This window comes from Astatotilapia calliptera, chromosome 10, assembly GCF_964374335.1.
Source record: "Astatotilapia calliptera chromosome 10, fAstCal68.1, whole genome shotgun sequence".
Taxonomy (NCBI): Eukaryota; Metazoa; Chordata; class Actinopteri; order Cichliformes; family Cichlidae; genus Astatotilapia; species Astatotilapia calliptera.
The window spans coordinates 27,743,223-27,762,817 of NC_137431.1; the positions used below are offsets into that span (position 1 = coordinate 27,743,223).

The 19,595-nt window shown below is 39.4% G+C and overlaps 1 protein-coding gene across 6 annotated transcripts in view; it reads left to right on the forward strand.

Annotated features, from left to right (window-relative positions):
* cadm1a (cell adhesion molecule 1a) overlaps positions 1 to 19,595 on the forward strand; it is a 465,861-nt gene that overhangs the window by 358,645 nt on the left and 87,621 nt on the right. For all 6 annotated transcript variants that reach the window (XM_026182491.2, XM_026182490.2, XM_080307311.1 and 3 more), the window contains 2 exons: positions 8,915 to 9,067; positions 10,574 to 10,711. In XM_026182491.2, the coding sequence (XP_026038276.1) occupies positions 8,915 to 9,067; positions 10,574 to 10,711 (291 nt within the window). The remainder of the gene's footprint in view (positions 1 to 8,914; positions 9,068 to 10,573; positions 10,712 to 19,595) is intronic.

Below are 19,595 nucleotides of genomic sequence, written 5' to 3' on the forward strand. Positions count from 1 at the left end.
GCCGGCTAAGTATTTAACTTTTTAGCATAAATAAAACTGTGGTTTGTGTAAACAGATATAAAGAAGAGTGTTATAAACGGGAACAGAGCTGGAATTTTTAGCTTGATGGGAAGAAATATTTTAGTGCCACTGAAAAGCAGCGTCCTCTAAAAGCAGACGTTACTAAAGTTCTTTACATCAGCGCCACGGACCGGTTTGTGCCCGACAATATTTACACGGACCGGCCTTTAAGGTGTCGCGGATAAATATAACAACATAAAACTAGTACCGGTAACGAAAAAAATACGATTTATTCATAACACACGTGAAAAGACCCAGGAAAACCGAGTTAACGATAAAACGATAACAAAATAACGCTAAAAACCGATAAAAACCATGAAAACCATACATTTCACACCCGAGTCTCACTCTCGCGGCCTGGTACCAAATGACTCACGGACCGGTACCGGTCCGTGGCCCGGGGGTTGGGGACCGCTGCTTTACATGATTTTGAGGTAAAGAAAAGACGATACCAATGAATTTAAAAGCATAAATATATTAGTAAACTGAAAATAAGAATAAGGTCAGCGGCGTCACAGCGAGACTATGACTGTTAACAATGACTGAAGTAATAGACTGGATTTAGGTGGTGACAAAAGCTAGAAAGCATGGACTTCACCTCCTAGAGTGGTGAGGAGGCTGGGTATAAGAGTGTAATTACCCCCGCCCCACCCCGTCTCGCCCACTCTGACACCCAATAATAAAACTTTGATGTGCTCCTCTCAAAAAGTAGCAGCAGCCACTAATCACAATTGATTGCAGCCACTTAGGCGAGGCACACTCATCATCTCCCGCTCTCTCTGGATGGGAGTCATCCTCGGCAAAGGCTGGAGAAGAAAAACTATTCAAATGAAATGCAGCAAAAGAATGAAGATTAATCAAGAGAGGGGAAAGAAAAAGCAAGATGAATTAAAATCACGCAGTCAGCAGAGGTGAAGAGGGGAGAAAGAGGCAGCAGAAGATATGTACAGCCCAGTCTTCTACTGCTTTGTATTAAAGTTTCTTTAAGTCTCATCCACTCTAATTTTATCTTTGCATTGAAGCGTAGCAGAAAGCAGAGATCACGGCTGCGTGAGGGATGACCTTTTACAGACTTTTTTCACTTTTCCCCTATTTGAATATAATTTGCTGGTTGTTTGTAATAAATATAAAACATGAATTTTTTACGTTTTAATAACTGAAGATAACCATCTCAAAAGCTAGTGTCATGGTTCAGTTGTTAACAATGTAAATGCACATATTAGCAATTCTTTGCCTATGGCTGTTTATGTTTCTGTACATGCAAGTAGACAATAGAGATATAGCAGCAAAACAGACTCTGAGGTCACCAGAGTCCATTCATCACTTTACACTGTAGGTGTCACAATATGAGGAGTGCAAGATGCAGGACTCAGGAGGCCAACTCTCATCCACAAAGGTTGAGCCTTTAATCTAGGCTATAGCAGAAAGTCCAAAATAACAAAGTCCAGAAGGTGAATAAACAATAATTCAAAAAGGAGCGAGGAATAACGCAGGGCTGGAAACAGGGAACAAACACTGTGCACAGACACTGTGACAAAGAGTAAGGAGAAGAGGGCTGATTAGATGTAATGCCCAACGGGAGGGTAATGAGACACAGGAGAGAGTAATCACACACAGGTGAAGACAATCCGGGGAGACTCACAGCAAACCTTCAAAATAAAGCAAAAATGAAAAGTTGGATACAGGCATGATGTATGTAAACAATCCAACAGGAAATACACTGAATATGAGTCAAGGAAACACTGAAGGACAAACACAATCATAGATAGACATGGAGGGAACTTGAGCTACTACTAACAGATACCAAACCATGGACCAAAACACAGGATGCAAAGTGGAACTCGTCATTAGAATAACTGTAAGGTAAAACAGAAATCAAAGGCTCAAGTATGTCACAGCAAATGAAGCTTGCGGTCTATTAGAACACAGAAATCAAAGCAGGAACCCAAAAATACAACAAACACAGAAATAAGAACTATAAAATCTTGCAGTAATCATAAAACCTCTGCAGAATCCCAGCTCAAATTACTCACCAGCAAATTCAAAACCAGAAAACAAGACAGATCCAAAGAATATCACAGCAGGGGTCTTAGGTCAGACCATTCCTCAGCTTACCGATTCTTCTGATTGTACAAGAAGCTTGCCTTTAAATGTATATTCATCCCTGCATAGAAAAAGGGCAGGTTTGTGATCAGTATCCAGAACAAAATCTACTGAAAATCCCTGCCTGGTGTTTCAGCCTGAAAACAAAACCCCAGAAAAGCGTCAGTGGTTAGCTTCATCACATGCATATGTTTTCTTGAAAAGTCAACTTTTGTGGCAACAACAGTTAAGACGATGACGCATTGTAAAAACATTCGAAATCCCTTCCCATATGTCCTTGAATAACATCAAGTTCTCCATCACCATCAGCGTATGAGAGGCATTTGAAAGGCACTTTGTCTTGTTCAGGTTAAAATAAGTGCTAAATGTACTGTGCATGTATGGCACAGTACATTTAGCACTTAGAAAGTATAAGTGCTGAATGGTAATATGAGTTTCAGCAGTATGGGGTCTTATACGGACATTATGAAACAAGCTCAGACTTTTTCAACTCTATCTTCCAGTACTCGTGTTCCACATGTAGGTTGAAAGTTATTCTAATTATTCCTCCTCTGCACGGCATCCACGAAGCAAAGCCTGTGTCTGCACCGTAAAAGATGACGACAAAATCCAAAGTACAGCTGAAGAGTGGTGTTTTGCTTCGCTATGTGGTGGGGAGTTACAAAAGCGTTTTTAAATAGCAGTTTGGAGAAGAGTGATTTCGGGGGCGACCTATCAATTTGGCTCCCTCAAAGACTGCTCAGTTCACCTACCTATAAATCTATCAATTTTGCCTTTACATTGCACCGATGCAGCATTGTTTATTGCTTTAGCACTCACCATTTACACTGCTCTTTCTTTTTACTAGTTTCCCTTTATGCGGAGTGGAGAGGGGATCCCACTAACAGTAATGTAAACATGATCTCTAATGAGAAGTGGTGCTATGAGGTTTCTGGTTACTTCTTGTTGTTAGTTTGTACACCAAGTGATATCCGTCATTTGGAATTGAGGAGACTGGTTGCGTGCAGGAAAGATTTAACTCCTTATTAGGTTTAAAAAACACCAAAAACATATACTTTAAAGATATACCAATTTTTTTTTCGAAAGAAAGCCAGATGTGAAATGGAGGTCAGAGGTCAAATGTGACATGATATTTGGGTTTCACTAAATGTGATATTTAGAATCCCCATATACCAGGATCATTTACTAATTATTGCCTTTATAAAGAAAGTCAGTCGAGTTTTAAGCATAGTTTTAAAGATAAAATGTGTTTTATTCAAGTTTGATCTGATTTGACCGCAAAGAAGAGGTCAAAGGTCAATTGTGGCATGATATTTTAAATACACATATATGGTATTTTCTATGTGTTGACAGTACACATCATGCTTGTAGGAGTCATAGTTTCTAAGCAATAAGGCTTTTTGTCCATTTTCACCCATTAAGTTGACCTTGAAGACATCGGTGCATGTGAGCCATTTTTGTCCCGGGTCATTCGACAGTGTTTTGCATTTTCCTGTGTTTGTGTCATTTTGTATTTGTATTATGATTTATGTATAAGTTCACTTTGTTAGTCTTAAGTTTATTCTATATTCTAGTTATCCTGTTTAGTTCCTTGGTTATTTAGCAGTTTCCCCCTTGTGTCTTTGCCCTCTGTGTGTCGGTGCTGTGAGCTCATGTGCATCGTTCCCCCCCCTTGTGTTTTATTCCGTCTTGTTTATCTACGTTCCCCAGCTCGTCGTGTCCTCTCTCTCCCTCCAGTCTGCGTCTCTGTGTACTTCCTGTTTTACTCTGATAGTCTCCCGTCAGTGTGTTTCATCTTGTGTTTGCTCTTCCACTGTCTCATCATGGTTATTCGTGTCAGCTGTGCTCCCCGTGTGTTCTCGCTTCCCTCATGATCCTTCTGTGTATTTATGTCCGCATCTCCCTCAGTTATGTGTCGTGTCCTCCCTCATAGCTGTGCGACTCTCCCTGTGTTTCCCCGTGTGAATGGTCATTAGAATTTCCCAGTTTAGTTTTGTACCGTTTCACATTTGTACCGAGTTCACATCCTGCTAAAAAAATCATTTTTTGATATGTGTCCATTAGAATGATGATGTACTTTATTTGTGTTCTTATAGCCTAAGTTTAGGGTCATCAGTGATGATTGACTGAAATTGGTACAAATATTTCACTCGTTTAGATTTCTAAATCTGGCCGGCTAATTGAACAGGATGTCAGTTTATACCAGAAGCCCCAACATATTGGCTGCCGTCCCCACAGGCCAAGTCAGAAGACAATAGCCTAGTTTTTCATATTGCTATAAAATAAACTTAAAGTGGTGACAACATACTAATGAATGGGATTCATTAAAGCCACCATGCTGTTAGTTAGCTCTAATTAGCATGCCCAGTGGCACTGCACTCAGCGACTCTTAAGAGGGAGGTGGAAAGTCAGCTTCCTCTTAAAGTCTCCTTGGCTAAACTTCAGGACAGCTCTACTGTACAATCTTATCACTGCTTTTAAATTAGCTCAATCACCATAAACTGCAAAAACAGATACATCAGATAATTTACAGCCTTTCAGGGTCTGGACAGACATCTCTTATCCAAAGACCTGACTATCAATTACCTTTGTCGGGCATCTGTGATGTCCCTGCTATGCTATCAGATATGATAGAACAAGAGAAGGAGAACGGGACAAAAAGAGCATGAAGATAAAAGGTCACTCTCTTTTCTGCCTGGTACACAAAGAAAAGTGAAATATGTATTCCAGTTTGCTGTGATGTTACAATAAAAGGACCGTCTGCAGCGTTTCTTGGCTTGCCTTGTCTTATGTTTTTTTTCCTGAAATGTACCACTGTGTTCAGCCCTGCTGTGTTAACCAGGCTGTTCTCCGTCATATGCCCTTGCATCTCTTTGAGCCTGCAGTATTGTTGTCCCAAACCTTGAGCATGGGGAGCTGTCCTTGCCAAAGTGCCTCCATTTTTCTTTTCATTATTTTTTAGAAAGTATTTATTCAGTTCATGCTTACACGGCAACGCCTTAGTTAGAAGTGACACATAAGAGGATTAAGAGATCTTTGAGAAATGCTTTTATGGAATGGATTATATCTGATTGGCACGGGTTTTTTAAATTGTTGACGCACCAGATTTTTCATTAATTTATGGATGTTTCAAAGTATCCACAGCATAAGATGTTTAGGGTTTTAGCTAAGCTTGGGTTGCTTGATGGTGCATTTCTGAACCCAGGCATATATGTTTATGGCTGGGTTTTATTGTGTCGTTGCAGGATATATAACATTTTCTGATGATGTGTTTTTGTTTCATGGCTAATTACTAGCACCTCTTATTTGGTCAGATGGATTGGTGTTGTGCTTTCTGACCCTCTTTCTACGATTTGAGCTACAGTTTGCAGCCAGTATAAAGATTGACAAAATTGATTTGTTTGCATTTTTTTCTCCTATGTCCTACACGTGTAATCACAGAAAATAACATCACGTGTGGGTAAGACTGATCCATCTGAGCAGCCCCCCAACGAGTTTAACATTAACGTCCTAAGACCCGAACTCTTCCACGGCATGCATTTTTAATTTCTCTTTGATATTTGGGCTGATTGGGGCCTGATAAATGTAAAAACAACGAATTAGCAGATTTTTTCTTTTTTACCTAATTTTAGTTTCTAAGAAAAATGAGAGCCACTCTGTTGTCATTTGGACATTGAACTACTGCTCCTCCATACAGCAAAATCCAGGTTTATACTGATGATGTTGTGTTTTATATCCTCTTAAGATTTAACACTTCTTCAAATTCTATTTTGTTTTTTAGTGACCTCCAGAAACCTTTTTACAGGTTTTTTGGATTATTCTAAGCTCCTTTAACAAATAAATTGTTGTGTTTCCTCAGTGAGATACATTACAGTGCCATAAATATTTGCATGCTGGATTACACTGACTATCCTTTTCTTTGAAACACAAAACATTGGCTGTTAATACAAAAGTCGCTTCTTTAAAAAGGAAGAACATGTCTCGTCAGTAACAGTTTTGCTTATTAGAGCCTTTCCAGGTGTTTTTTTTCTTCTTTGCATCTCTGTATTGTAGCATGGGTGTGTTTGAATCTGGGAACATTTAATTCAATTAAATCATTAGGATTAGATGCTGACCTCTCATTTTAATGAGGGCTAACAAGGCGTTTGAATGAGCAACACTAATTAGGGGCACATTATTCATCTCCTAGAATAAGGGTTTCATTGTAGTTAGACAAAAGAAACTAATAGCTGCGCTAATGGAACCAAGCATATAAGTTGCCTGTTTTTTTTTTTTTCTTTCTCTTTGGAAAAGGTGAGGAATATGTATTCAGATGAAATAAGAGCTTTTATGGAAAATAACTTTCTTGTATGCCACACTTTAACACAGCATCATTAAATCTTTTCTGGATTGTTTGCACTGCTTCTTAGCAATTTGTTGTAGTGTTGTGAGCAGGATTTTCTGGCAGAATAATCAAAGACTAAGAGAAGTACCGGGATAACAGCAGCATCTTAGTGATCTCTTGTTCAGATCATCCAACATCATGGCCAGCGTTTTTAGGCTTTCTTTTTCGGCCAAAGAAGAGCACAGATGCATATTTGGATGCAGATTTTTTTTCTAGTCAGCCTGGTGATATTATTTTAAATCTATCTGATGCAAATAATGATGCACAAAATCAGTTTTAGCCTCTTGCTTTTTGCATGTCTACAATGCCTCTCAGCTTTAAATCCTGATAACGTATGGCCGCGGAAGCCGTGTAAAATTATAATGGACCCCAGAGGTTCTTCTGTCTATTCATGTCTGTTTTGAGGTGTTTTGTGTCAGAAGTCTCCGTGTTTAATACTTTAAGCTGTTAGAAAAAAAGAGTGCCAGAGGATGAGTACACAGATCTAAGAGAGTGCAGAGTGCAGAGAACCTGGAGTTGCTGTCAGTCAGAGCAGAGTTTATCAGCACATCGAAGAGGGGATGGGTATGGGTAGGCTTTCATCTTAACCACATGTTGTCATTCTACATTAGAGCTGATAGAGTGTGCTTAGGTAGGTGGGCAAACAAGGTTAGGCAAGATGAAAGTGACTACAGATGAAGAAGAGACAGGATTTATGGAACTGCTCTCAATTGCTGTGTAGGCTCACTGAAGGACGGCCAAGGATGAGGCTTGTGTTAATGCAAACAACGCTGTTAACAGCCACAGTATGTGTGAACAAAACTGCATTTTGGATTGAATAGAAGCGAGTAACAAAGTGCTTTACAGAGTTGCACACTTAGCTCCGTGATTGATTGTTGACTAATTATATTGAGGGGTTTTTTTACCCATGTGAAAGCTCTTTGAGTACAGTTTGAGGTTGTGAAAACAACAATGGCTGGCTCGTATTTGTCCATATAAATAAATTCAAATTTCTAAAATGTTTTTTTTACCAGATTTACGCCTACTGCCTTAACAAAGGAAAAAGAAACAGAAAACGCCAAAGTCCTGTCGTTTTTATTACAGTATTGTTTTTGTAAAGTAAAATTAAAAATGAATGGCTTCTTTAATAATGTTTTTTTCTCATGCTTATGATGGACAAAAAGCTATAGAAAGTTAAAATAGTAAGTAGTCTTTCTCACTTGCTATTTGTCATAAGGAGCACACTTAAATTGTCATGTTTGAGTCTGTATTTAAAAACTGGAGGTATAAGTTGGAGATGGTGGTGCTAACAAAGCTGGAGGTGGCAGAATTTTATAGGCCCAGATTTTTGTTGGGAGTGACCCGAATGGAGAGCATTAGAATTTAGTATATCAGTGAAGCTGGATGAGTTTAAATACCTGGGGTCAACCATCTAAAGCGATGGACGATGCTCAAGAGAGGTGAGAAAGAGTGCAGGCAGAGTGGAGTGGGTGCAGATGAAAAGTAGCAAGAGTGAAAGGGAAGGTTTACAAGATGTTAGTGAGTCTTACTGTGATGTATGGTTTGGTGATGGCACAGGAGGTGAAGATGGAGAGCTGAAAGTCTAAAGATTGTCATTGGAGATTAGTAAGGAGTCCATCAGAAGCACAGCTCAGGTTGAGCAGTTTGGGAATAAAGTTAGAGAGGGGAAACGGAGATGATTTGAACATGTGCAGAGGAAGGATAGTGGATACACTGGAGAAAGGATGTTGGAGGTGGAGCTGCCAGGAAGGAGGAAAACAAGAAGAGCACAGAGTGGATGTAGTGAAGAAGGAAATGCAGAAGGTCGATGTAACACAAGAGGATGCTAGAGATAAAGTGAGGTGGAGGCAGATGGTCTGCTGTCGTGGCTCTTCACAGGAAGAAGTTACAGCTCTAGTGGAGTTGACCTAAGGCAGTGGACAGTTTGATGTATTTTGTGCTTTATACACAGATTCTTTTGAGGCCAAAAAGAAATAAAATGCACATTTTACATTATGATCTAATGTTGTTGTTTCTTTAATGAAATAACAGGATGTTTGTCTCACACCCTGCTCTATTGGATGCTGCAAATCCTTTTTTTAACATGTAACAATAATCACGAGCTAATAATATGTCTCATTATTAGCTATAAGCCTCATTTGAAGACTACTGGTCAAATCACACTTAAAGGAGTATGGGATCACATACCTTTATAATACTAAATCCTGAATAATGACAAACAGCAGCATGAATGCAACTTCCCTTTTAAATTGCATGAACAATACTAACTTCATAAAGTCATATAAAGCAGACGTCTACATTTTTGAATATATTATAATAATAATAATATAAAGTGGTGTGTGTGTGTGTGTGTTTTTTCTCTTTCAGCACTGAAAGACTCTCGCTTTCAGCTCGTGAACTTCTCAGACAACGAGCTGCGGGTGTCACTGTCTAATGTCTCGCTGTCAGACGAGGGTCGATATGTTTGCCAGCTGTACACAGACCCCCCGCAGGAGGCCTACGCTGAAATCACAGTGCTAAGTAACAAAGCGCACAAACATATACATACATGTGCAGACAAACGCTCAGTGTTATTGTTAGAATTAAGTGAGTTAAACAGCAATTAGTCTACACAAGGTCTTAACACATTAATGTATTTGTATAGATGTGTGAGATGTGAGATTGTTTTAGGCTTTTTATGGTGAGCTTAGTGAGAAAGGTGTTCAAATAATAAACAAAATATAACTTTTTCAATAATATTTTCACAGTTTTCCTTAAATTTAGAGACTAGCCCAACTTTATAAGTAGGCATACCTTTACTAGGATATTTTGGAAACAAATCTTGGGACTTTTAACTATAACTGAACAATATTGCTCTATAAATGCTGTTGTGATAATAGCTGATAAATATGAACATAATAATATGACATCAACATGCATTTTTTAAACTTTGTGTTTATTGTCTTATGTTTTCAGTGTTTCAAGTTTGTGATTGTCAGATTTTTAAAATATTTGTCATCTGTAACTGTAAAAACACTTAGTGGCCACTTCATTAGATACACCTTGCTAGTACTGTGTTGGACCCATTTTGCCTTCAGAGCCGTCTTAATTATTCAGTGGTGGAAACACTCCTCAGCAACTTTGTTCCATATTGTCATGATAGCATCGCACAGTTGCTGTCGTTTCCATGATGTAAATCTCCTGCTCCACCTCACCTCAGCCGTGCTCTGTTGGACTGAGATCTACTGACTGTGGAGGAAACATGAGTTGATTTGAATTTAGTGACACGGCGTGTTATTCTGGTAGAAGCAGCCATCAGCAGCCATCAGAAAATGGGCACACTATGGTCATAAAGGCGTGGACATGGAACAGCAACAGTACTTAGGTAGGCTGTGGTGTTTAAATGATGGTCAGCTGGCCCTAAAGGACCCCTAGTGTGCCATCCAGTGTGTCTGCTGCTGTAGCCCATCTGCTACAGGTGGTTGCTACGAGTAAGTGGTTGTTTGAGTTACGTTTGCTTTCCTGTCAGCTTGAAGCAATCTGGCCGTTGTCCTCTGACCTATGACAACAAAATGGCCCAGAGAACTGCCACTCGCTGGATATTTGATCTTTTACGAACCATTCTCTGGTTCCCTTGGAGGTCGTTGTGCAGAGAAATTCCAGTAAATCTGGTAGATTTTAAAACACCAGCAACCATGCCATGCTGATGTTTGCTTTGGACCTCAGCAGGTTATTCCAATCATGTCTACATGCCTAAATGCTGTCGTGTGATTGGCTGGCTATTAGTTGAACAGTTGTATCTAATAAAGTGGCTGGTGAGTATATATTGAATAAATAACTGCAAAATATGAGTTATTTAAACGACATCCAACATGTTCACAGTATTGCAAATGATAATTCCTGAATTAGATTTTTGCACTTTTCTAATTCTAATTTTAAAAGAAAAGCCTTCTAATATCAGTCCTGTTTTCTTCTTAGCTTGTGGTTTTTAGGGTGTACTGCATTGCCTCAGTGTTTACACAGTTCTGTTTGTGTGTCCTGTCATAGTTCCTCCAGGTAACCCCATCATTGAGGCCCGGGATGAGGTCCTGAGCGAGGGCAACGAGACAGAGATGACCTGCACTGCCATGAGCAGTAAGCCTGCTGCCATCATCAGATGGATGAAAGGAGATAAAGAGCTTCCAGGTACTCTAGGCACTGACTTTGAGAAAATCCCATCCAACAGTCAAGACCTTTCCTCTCTTACAGTTTTTCTCAGTCGCTTTGGGGCTTTTCTCACATCACTATTAACATTTCCACAGTAGTTTGTGTATTTCTCAAAACAATTAGTGCAAACTGCTAAACCTAGTGGATAACCTGCAAAAGCAGGTCACTTGCTCAAAATTGATAATCCAGTATTCATGTCAAGGAAACTGTCAGTGTCATCAAAATGAGAAGTCTTGACACCATCTTGATGAACAAGATAATCAAATGGCTTTGTAATGTTTTCATTATGACAGTGTACAGTATTCTCTCAGTGTCTTCCAGTGCAAAAAAAGGTCAGAACTCGGTGACACGTCCTGAAAATGCTCAAGACAGCACTATACACTTTTTGCACAGCCATGTACAGTAAAATCTACAGTAAAGTTAAACATTCCTGTAGTTATGGAAGTAAATGAGTACAAGACACTGAATACATATGTTTCACATTTTTACTGTGTAGGATGTTTGTAATTCTACAACATTGTGCAAAAGAAAAATACTCTACAGTCACATATTTAGAATAAACATGAGAAACACCCTTTTGGTAGAGCGGTGCACAATGTGAACAATATAACAGTACATATTGTAACTGAACATACGTAAATCATTCTGGCACATTCAGACGTCCCTGTCTGTCTGGTCACATATTCTCATCTACATCACAACGGATATCATCCCTTGCAATGCAGCGAGGAAAGTATCTCCTGGAGTGGCGAATCCACCCTCTGCATGACTCTGCTGTGATGTCGTCACATGCTGCATCCATGGCTGCTAGCAGGGCCATTTGTGCATGTGAATAAACCTTCCACCTCCAGGCAGACAAAAACTCCTCTATCGGATTAAGGAATGGGGAGTAGGGAGGGAGATATTCAACAGGCATTCTGTCATGTGCTGCAAACCACTGTCTGACCAGATGTGAGTAGTGAAAAGGGACATTATCCCAAACAACAACATACTTGTTGAGTTGACCTCCACCCCTGTCATTCTCAGGGACTATGGCATGAGAGAAATTGTTCAATTTCGGGGACAGGAAAAAATAACATTTGCTTGACGGCATTTGAAAACTAGTTCAACAATTTTGTATGTAATGACTCAAGCAATGAAATAAAGACTATTGGTTTTATTGGGAACGACTATTTAGCATCCAAAAGTATAGTTCATTTTGACTGACATGACATAAGCAAATGATAATGTTGTCGAGGGCAGAGAATTGTATGAAAGCAACTGATACATGTCCAAGAGCATTTGCAATTTGTTCAGAGGAAGGAGAAATTGCTACTATGATGTGCACAAATGACTAAAGGTTGTGGAGATTGCACTAATGCTTTTGAGAATTTTCATTTTGATCTGAGAAAAGCACCAAAGCGACTGAGAAAAACTGTAACACAAATAAATATATGTACAACTATCCATTAACTCATGTGTGTAAAAATAAATGAATAAATAAAAACACATTTTCTTTCAAACATCAAAATTTCAAAGATCATATTCATAATCCTGCCTATGTACCAACCAATTTTTAGAATTCAAACTAAACCCACAATTCTATTCACCTGTTAAAATCCAAATGAAGTTAAATAGCTTAAAATTTCCTTTTTGTCCTCTACAGAGCCGGCCTTTTTGTCATTATCCTTTAGAGAAAATAAGTGGCCACATATTTGGAAACCCCATCGTTTTGTATTTAGTGAGCAGCATACTGCAAGATTCTGTGAATACACAAACGAATAATTTGGATACATTGTTACATATCAGTATTTTTGCCCTCTTTATGTTTTAAAGAATTCACACATTTTATTTGGAATCATATTAAGCTAAGGTTTGGCTGAAACGTTTGCACAAGGTCAAAGCTAAAATCAGACCACAGCAAACATGTTCTTGACTTGCAGTACTCTGATCACATTTTTCTTTGACTTGAGTTCTTCATGGCAAAAAACAAGCTTTAAAAGCAGAAGCAAGATCAGTGAGTGATGGGTGAATATATTAATACTGCTACTGAAGCCAGGAGGACTGCACTGTTTGGCATTTAAGAAATGACTTGACAAATAGATTCTAAAAATTATTTTATTTTTATATAATTCCATTTATAGGCACACTTTTTCCTTTGAGCGCATATTAATGGTGTTACTTTTTAAATGGAGCTCTGCTGCGACTTTGAATAGATTCCATTAGAGCAATTTGCATTTGCAGTAATGGCTGAGGCCTGTTGGCATCCTGACAACCTGCATGCCTTCATCAAAGGTAGCTGCGCTTTAGAACTCGGTGCAGAGCTCAGGGGTTGAACAGGCCTCCTGCCAAGCAGCTCCACCTCAGAGCCCAGACAGTAAGCTTTGTAAAGACTTTGAAACAAAGGTCCGAATCAGAAGCTGTTCTAAAAGCCCGGAGCAGGTTCACCTCCGCACCGAGGCGCATAAAACCTTCAGTGGCCAGCTCAAATCGAAGAATGTTCCATTGTAACAAGATCAGGGATTGGCTTGCAGCTGGCTTCTAACATCACAAAAAGACTCATTATGTTCAGTATGGCAAGAACGGCAAATTCTTTAGGCATTGAATAGCCAGAGCCGATGGTCTTTTAGTCATTGATATCACAAAAGTTGCCATAAAAATGAACCTAAATTGTAATTTAAACTGTTTTTTCTGAACAGATGCACATACATTAAAATGTATTTCATGTGATATTATTGTTGAGAAATACAGTTAGCACCACCATGAATAGATTACAGTTTTCCTAAACTTACACATATTACTTAATGATATTTAAGAAATGCATTTATCCAGAAAGCACTGTTACTTAAGTGCATTAAAGTGCATTAAAGTACAAAGACTAATGGTTTTTTCCAGCATACTTACTTTTGTAAATGGAGAAAGTGAAACTAGTGACCACTGTGGCTGTTAGTCACAGTGAAATACTGATTCAGGGTTTCCAGTAACTCATTTAAATAGGAGCTTGCCAGGCTCTGCATACAAAATCCATTCCCATTCAGCATTTTCTTTTTATTTAACACACTGTGCTGTGTCATTGTTTGCTTCCACCGAGTATTCCCAGCCTCTTTAACTGAGCTCTCAAACAATGCCCATTTGTTTGTTTTGTGGAATGACAGAAAAATTATTTGTGTAATGCTAAACGCCCTTCAACCCCGCAGACATGTTGTTTTCTCACACTTGTTGGGAATGGATTGACATTTACAGAATAGGGTCAGCACTCTGTGAAGCTCTACAACTGCTAGATACAATTTTTCGCAGTAGCACAAAATACAGGTGTACTTAATAGCTCACTTGTCACAACACTACGTTTGGAGCATGCTGTTTGCTTTTATCAATTTTTGCCATAGGTGAAAAGGTGCTACTAGCTGAAGCAGCCTCAACGGTTGCAAGTTCTCCCAGATAAACCATCCTTTATTATTGTACGTACAGGTGTGGTCAAAGTTTATATACACTCGTTATGAGCATGGGTGCCGTGGTAATTTTGGACTTTTTTTAACCCTTTTTTTTTACAGGATGGGATGATTGTGCAACATAAATCTTTAATGACTTTAAAAGCAAGAATTGGGTATACAAGTTGACTTTATTTTGGACTTTTTGTAATGCATACAAGATTACAAGTATAGATAGATAGATAGATAGATAGATAGATAGATAGATAGATAGATAGATAGATAGATAGATAGATAGATAGATAGATAGATAGCCAGCCTCAGGTGCAGGCCGTGTTAAGATGCCCCTGATGCCATAACCAAGTGGCCAGCGTAGTATACAGAAACATCTGTGCCGAATATGCCCTGGAAGTCCTGAGGTCAAAATGGGAGACCGAGCTAAGATCCTGTGGGACTTCCAGATACAGACGGACAAACTGGTGGTGGCTAACCAACCGGACATAGTGGTGGTAGACAAACAGAAGAAGACGGCCGTAGTGATAGATGTAGCTGTTCCAAATGACAGCAACATCAGGAAGAAGGAACACGAGAAGCTCGAGAAATATCAAGGACTCAGAGAAGAGCTTGAGAAAATGTGGAGGGTGAAGATAACAGTGGTCCCAGTGGTAATCGGAGCGCTAGATGTGGTAACTCCCAAACTAGGCGAGTGGCTCCAGCAGATCCCGGGAACAACATCGGAGATCTCTGTCCAGAAGAGCGCAGTCCTGGGAACAGCTAATATACTACGCAGGACCCTCAAGCTCCCAGGCCTCTGGTAGAGGACCTGAGCTTGAAGGGCAGACTGCACGCAGGGGCGAGAGGGGAATATATAGACTCAAATATATAGATACATCCCCATTAATATCTGGTTAAATTCCCCTTAGCAAGTTGCACCTCAACCAGATGCTTCTGGCCAAGTGATTTACCACTCTTCTTGACAGAATCGATACCAATCTGTCATATAAATGTAGTCCAAAAATTTTCTTTTGGGTTGATGTCGGGGCTTTGGGAAGGCTATTCCAACAGTTTAATGTCTGCCTGCTTTATCCATTCAAAACGTTTTGATGCATGTCTGAGGTCATTGTCTTGTTGGAACGCCCAGTTGTGTCCAAGTTTCAACTGTCTACCGTTTAATCTGAAGAATTTGGAGATAGTCCTCCTTAATTATTCTGTCCACTTTGTGCATTGTGCTAATACCACTGACAGAAAAACAGTCCCAGAGCATGATGATACCACCACCACCACCACCGTGCTTAACAGCTGGTACAATGTTCTTAGGTTAGAAAGGTTCATGTGTTCTCCTTATCATTGTGGCCAAATAGCTCAATCTTTGTCCCGATGACCATAAAATATTTCTCCAGAAGGCATTTAGTTCGTCTATGTTAGCAGCTGCCAATTTCAGTAAGGTCTGAAGTTGCTGATTCTGGAACCCGGGTTTCTTTCTCGGTTGGCAGCTTTTCAGTCCATGACAATGTGAAACCTGCTTCACTGTGGACAGTGATGCCGGTGTTCCACAAGTTTATGGTAGTTTATGTTTATCGTAGGCTTAAGTCTTGGTGGGTTTTTGGGTTGTTCTTGAACAATTTCCTCTAAAGTGTGACAGTTTTGGTCTCCTTCCACACCTTAGCAAAATGGTTACACATCCGAATAACTTGTAGCTACGTGAAATGAACTGATGTTCCCGGAAACTGCACTTGCTTAGAAATGACTCCAAGAGAGATTTCTTGGTCTCTTCCTCTACAATTCTCCTTTTTAGTTCTCATTGTTCTGAGTGTTGGTCATCCCATCAGTGCTGTCAGACAAATTATTTTTATGCTAACAAACAGAAACTACCTGTTGTAGTCAATCATGGTCATAAATGAGAAGTTACTCAGTCTTGGCCTTGTCTAGTTAAAAGACACTGTAGAACCTTCAGCATCACTTCTTAAAAGATTCAATTGAGTGTATGTATATATTTGAACCTTCATCTATACTTTTCAAACTTGTTGTATGCTCTGCAATTATTCCACCCTGGAAGTTCAAAGAAATCTTTAAATGCCCAAAATTAAATCAAGATCTTTCTTTTTGTTTGTTTGTTTTGTTGATGCCACAAAGAATCATTCTGTAAATGAAACATGGGGTTGTTCTGCTGATGCTGGAACTATTTAAGACAAAGCAGTGCAAGAAAATGAAAGATGAGAAGAAAAAGAATGGCCCAGGGTGCTGGAGATATGGCACTAGAGTAGAATTACTTAAACTGCCTTTGGCTGTCCTTGCCTAGAAGACTTATTTCTAATTAAATGTCTCCGGAATTTAACATAATTACCTTAAAGGATAATCACACTCTCTTAAATATCATTTAAAGGTTGCAATTGTCATGCTTGCCAATTTAAATCCTACCATCTTTCCAAATATGCACAGACCTATTATCTCATCATTATCCTTTTCTTTATTCCTGCTCTTATCCTGCTTGTTTAGTGTTTTATTATCATATGCCCTGACACTAATATCTCCAGTTTTTTAAGCTTGCACAACAATGGAAATCGTAAGAAAAAGGGAATCCTAGCCGTGCAGGTCATTCCTCCCTGTTCATTTAAAACTAAGGAGAAGAAAGCAGATAGAAAAACAGTCAGCAGGGCACTTCATTGACTGACAGGGACCAGAGCAGCCATTAGCCTCAAGTGTTAAGAGACTACCACAGGGTGATTTCAATTACCCTGCTCTGCCCCAGTAGGAAGACTGGACAAATGGATAAAAGGATATTTTGGGAAAAGTAAGTGATGGAATTGGAGAGACATATATTCTATATAACATTGCATTGCTTCATTTCTTTTCCACAAGGATACTGTCAGACAGTAAACGTTCAAGAAATGAAGTATGTCCGTGCAGGGAAAGAGGACTACTTGAGTTTTACGGTTGAATCCGCAAAAAGTTAAAATACCTCTTCAGCTTTTATTTGACCTTCCACTGCCTTTCACTGGCATTCATCTCTGCTGCCACAGCTCCAACATTTATGTCTCTGTATGTTTTCAGTGTTTAACACAGGTGATATTCCTATACAGAGAACTCTTTACGTGTTAAGGGCTTTTATAGCTGAGAGAGAAGATTAATAAAAAATCCTTTATATTTATTAACTGCTGTCTTTAAATGACATTTAGATCGATAGTGAGCACGACTTTCAGTGGTATCTAGCGGCATTGTGGTTTCTTCTATATAACAGCCATAGCAAAGGGCACTGAGTTGTGAAACTGCTCTTGCTGGCCCAGTCACCTCAGCATTTAAAAATAGATCACCAGAGGCAAATTACTTCCATATACATTTTTATTCATCAAGGCAGCATGGACAAACGTAAAATATACAGATTTGTGCCGCTAAGCTAACAAAGCATGACCTTGACAGTGCTGGTCTTTAGGGGCACGACTTCAAAACAGAGGGAGCATGCTGCATCTGCTCTGATATAACCAGGCTCTGCTAGATTTTGCAGCAGTTAAACTTCAAACCCTACATTTCTAAGCTCATCCAGTCTTGTTTGCTTCATGCAAGGAACATTGCAAAAAATCTAATCTACACTATCAGGCAGCAACTTGGACATTTTAATAATAATAATTTATTTGAAAGCGCCTTTCAGAATACTCAAGGACACTGTACACAGTAGAATAATAAAAGCAACATAAAAACAAGCAGTTTACACAATCATAAAAGCATTTTAGTTCACACTTTAATCTTCCCTTGTCTTCTCTTACACTCCTGTCTTCACTTGGTTCAAAAAGCAGCCCATATACTAAATAATAGCCAGTGTTCACTCCTCAACCCTTTTCTTCCCTTCCCGTGGCTCCCAGCGAAATTCAGAATTAATTTAAAAACTTTATTAATTACTAACAAAGACCTAAATAGAGGCTCCTTGGTACACATTTTCCTTACAAGTGAAAGACCCCTGGCTCAGTCCTGGAAGAAGACATCAATTCCTTTGGGATTGTATCAGGAAGGACATCCGGCTAAAAATCTGTCAAATCAAACATGCAGAACTACCCCCTGTGAATAAGGGAGCAGCTGAAAGTAGCACACACTGACAATGCCCATGCTCCTGCTTATTTAGTGATCTGGGAAGTCTTTATTCAAGCAGTTGGTCTGATTGGGGTCACTTTTGACGATTGCATGGTCTCATTTTAAATCCAGAACAGGCTTTTGAGGTTATAGAACCTTCGGCTACAGAACACACAAAAAATACATATGTGAGGCCAAATATGACATTTCTGTGTATGAATGTTGTATAAGTCTTCGTCCCAGTTGTGAAGTACTTTAAAAAGTGCATTTATATTTATTATTAATAGTAGCAGGAGGAGGAGTAGTAGAAGGAGTAGTCCTTAACAGGGACAAGCAGGAGTCTTCATGGTCTATGACATGTGCCCACAACATCGTAGTCAGAGCAGGTGGAAGAGAGCTGAGAAAGGCGGAGGTATGCTAAAGAGATAAGAGGAAATGTGAATGAGATGGACTCTGGTGTAACAGTGAAGAGTTAGTGAAGGTGGCTGAGTTTAAATACCTGGGGGTCAACTATCCAAAGCAACAGACAATGCACAAGAGAGGTGAAGAAGAGAGTGCGGGGAGGGAAGATAGCAGCAAGATTGAAAGGTAAGGTTTACAAGATGGTAGTGAGACCTGCTATGATGTCTAGCTTAGAGACAGTGTAACTAAAAAAAGACAAGAGGCAGAGCTGAAGATGTTAAAATTTTAATCTGTAGTGACAAAGAGGGACAAGATTAGAAATGGGTAGTCAGAGGGAAAACGCAGGTTGAGTAGTTTGGAGATAAAGTTGGAGAGGCAATACTGGGATGGTTTGGACATGTAAAGAGAGATAGTGGATATACTGGACAATGGATGGCACTGCCAGGCAGGAGGAACAGTGGAAGACCACAGATAAGATTCATGGATTGAGTGAAGGAGGGGATGGTGTGACAGGAGAGGAAGCTAGCGATAAGGAGAAATGGAGGCAGATGATCTGCTATGGTAACACCTAAGGGAGTAGCCAAAAGAAGAAGAAAGAGCTAATTATTCAGAAAGTTATTGGTCATGCGCACCTCTTGGATAAACTCTGCTAAGTGGCTGGAATTTATAGCATGCTAGTAGACAATTACATTAGACAGTTGCTTGTGTAGTTTGATGGACAGAAACTGAACATGAGAAGATGTGGACCTGCTGGAATTATTGCATTTGACCATGGAAAATAAAAAGTATGCTGCTTTTAGCTGGCTTGCTGGGATTCAGTGGCCACATATCTTTCTCGCATTGTCTGAATACTGCTCTCTGCCTAGCTAAAAGCTACACCTTTTGGGTTCTCTTAGCATATTTCATGTGGTAATACTTATCAGAGTGAGCTCAGTTGTATACTCTTAATTAGCAAGTGTAGGCCTAAGTAGACTGAGGAGCTATAGTTGTTA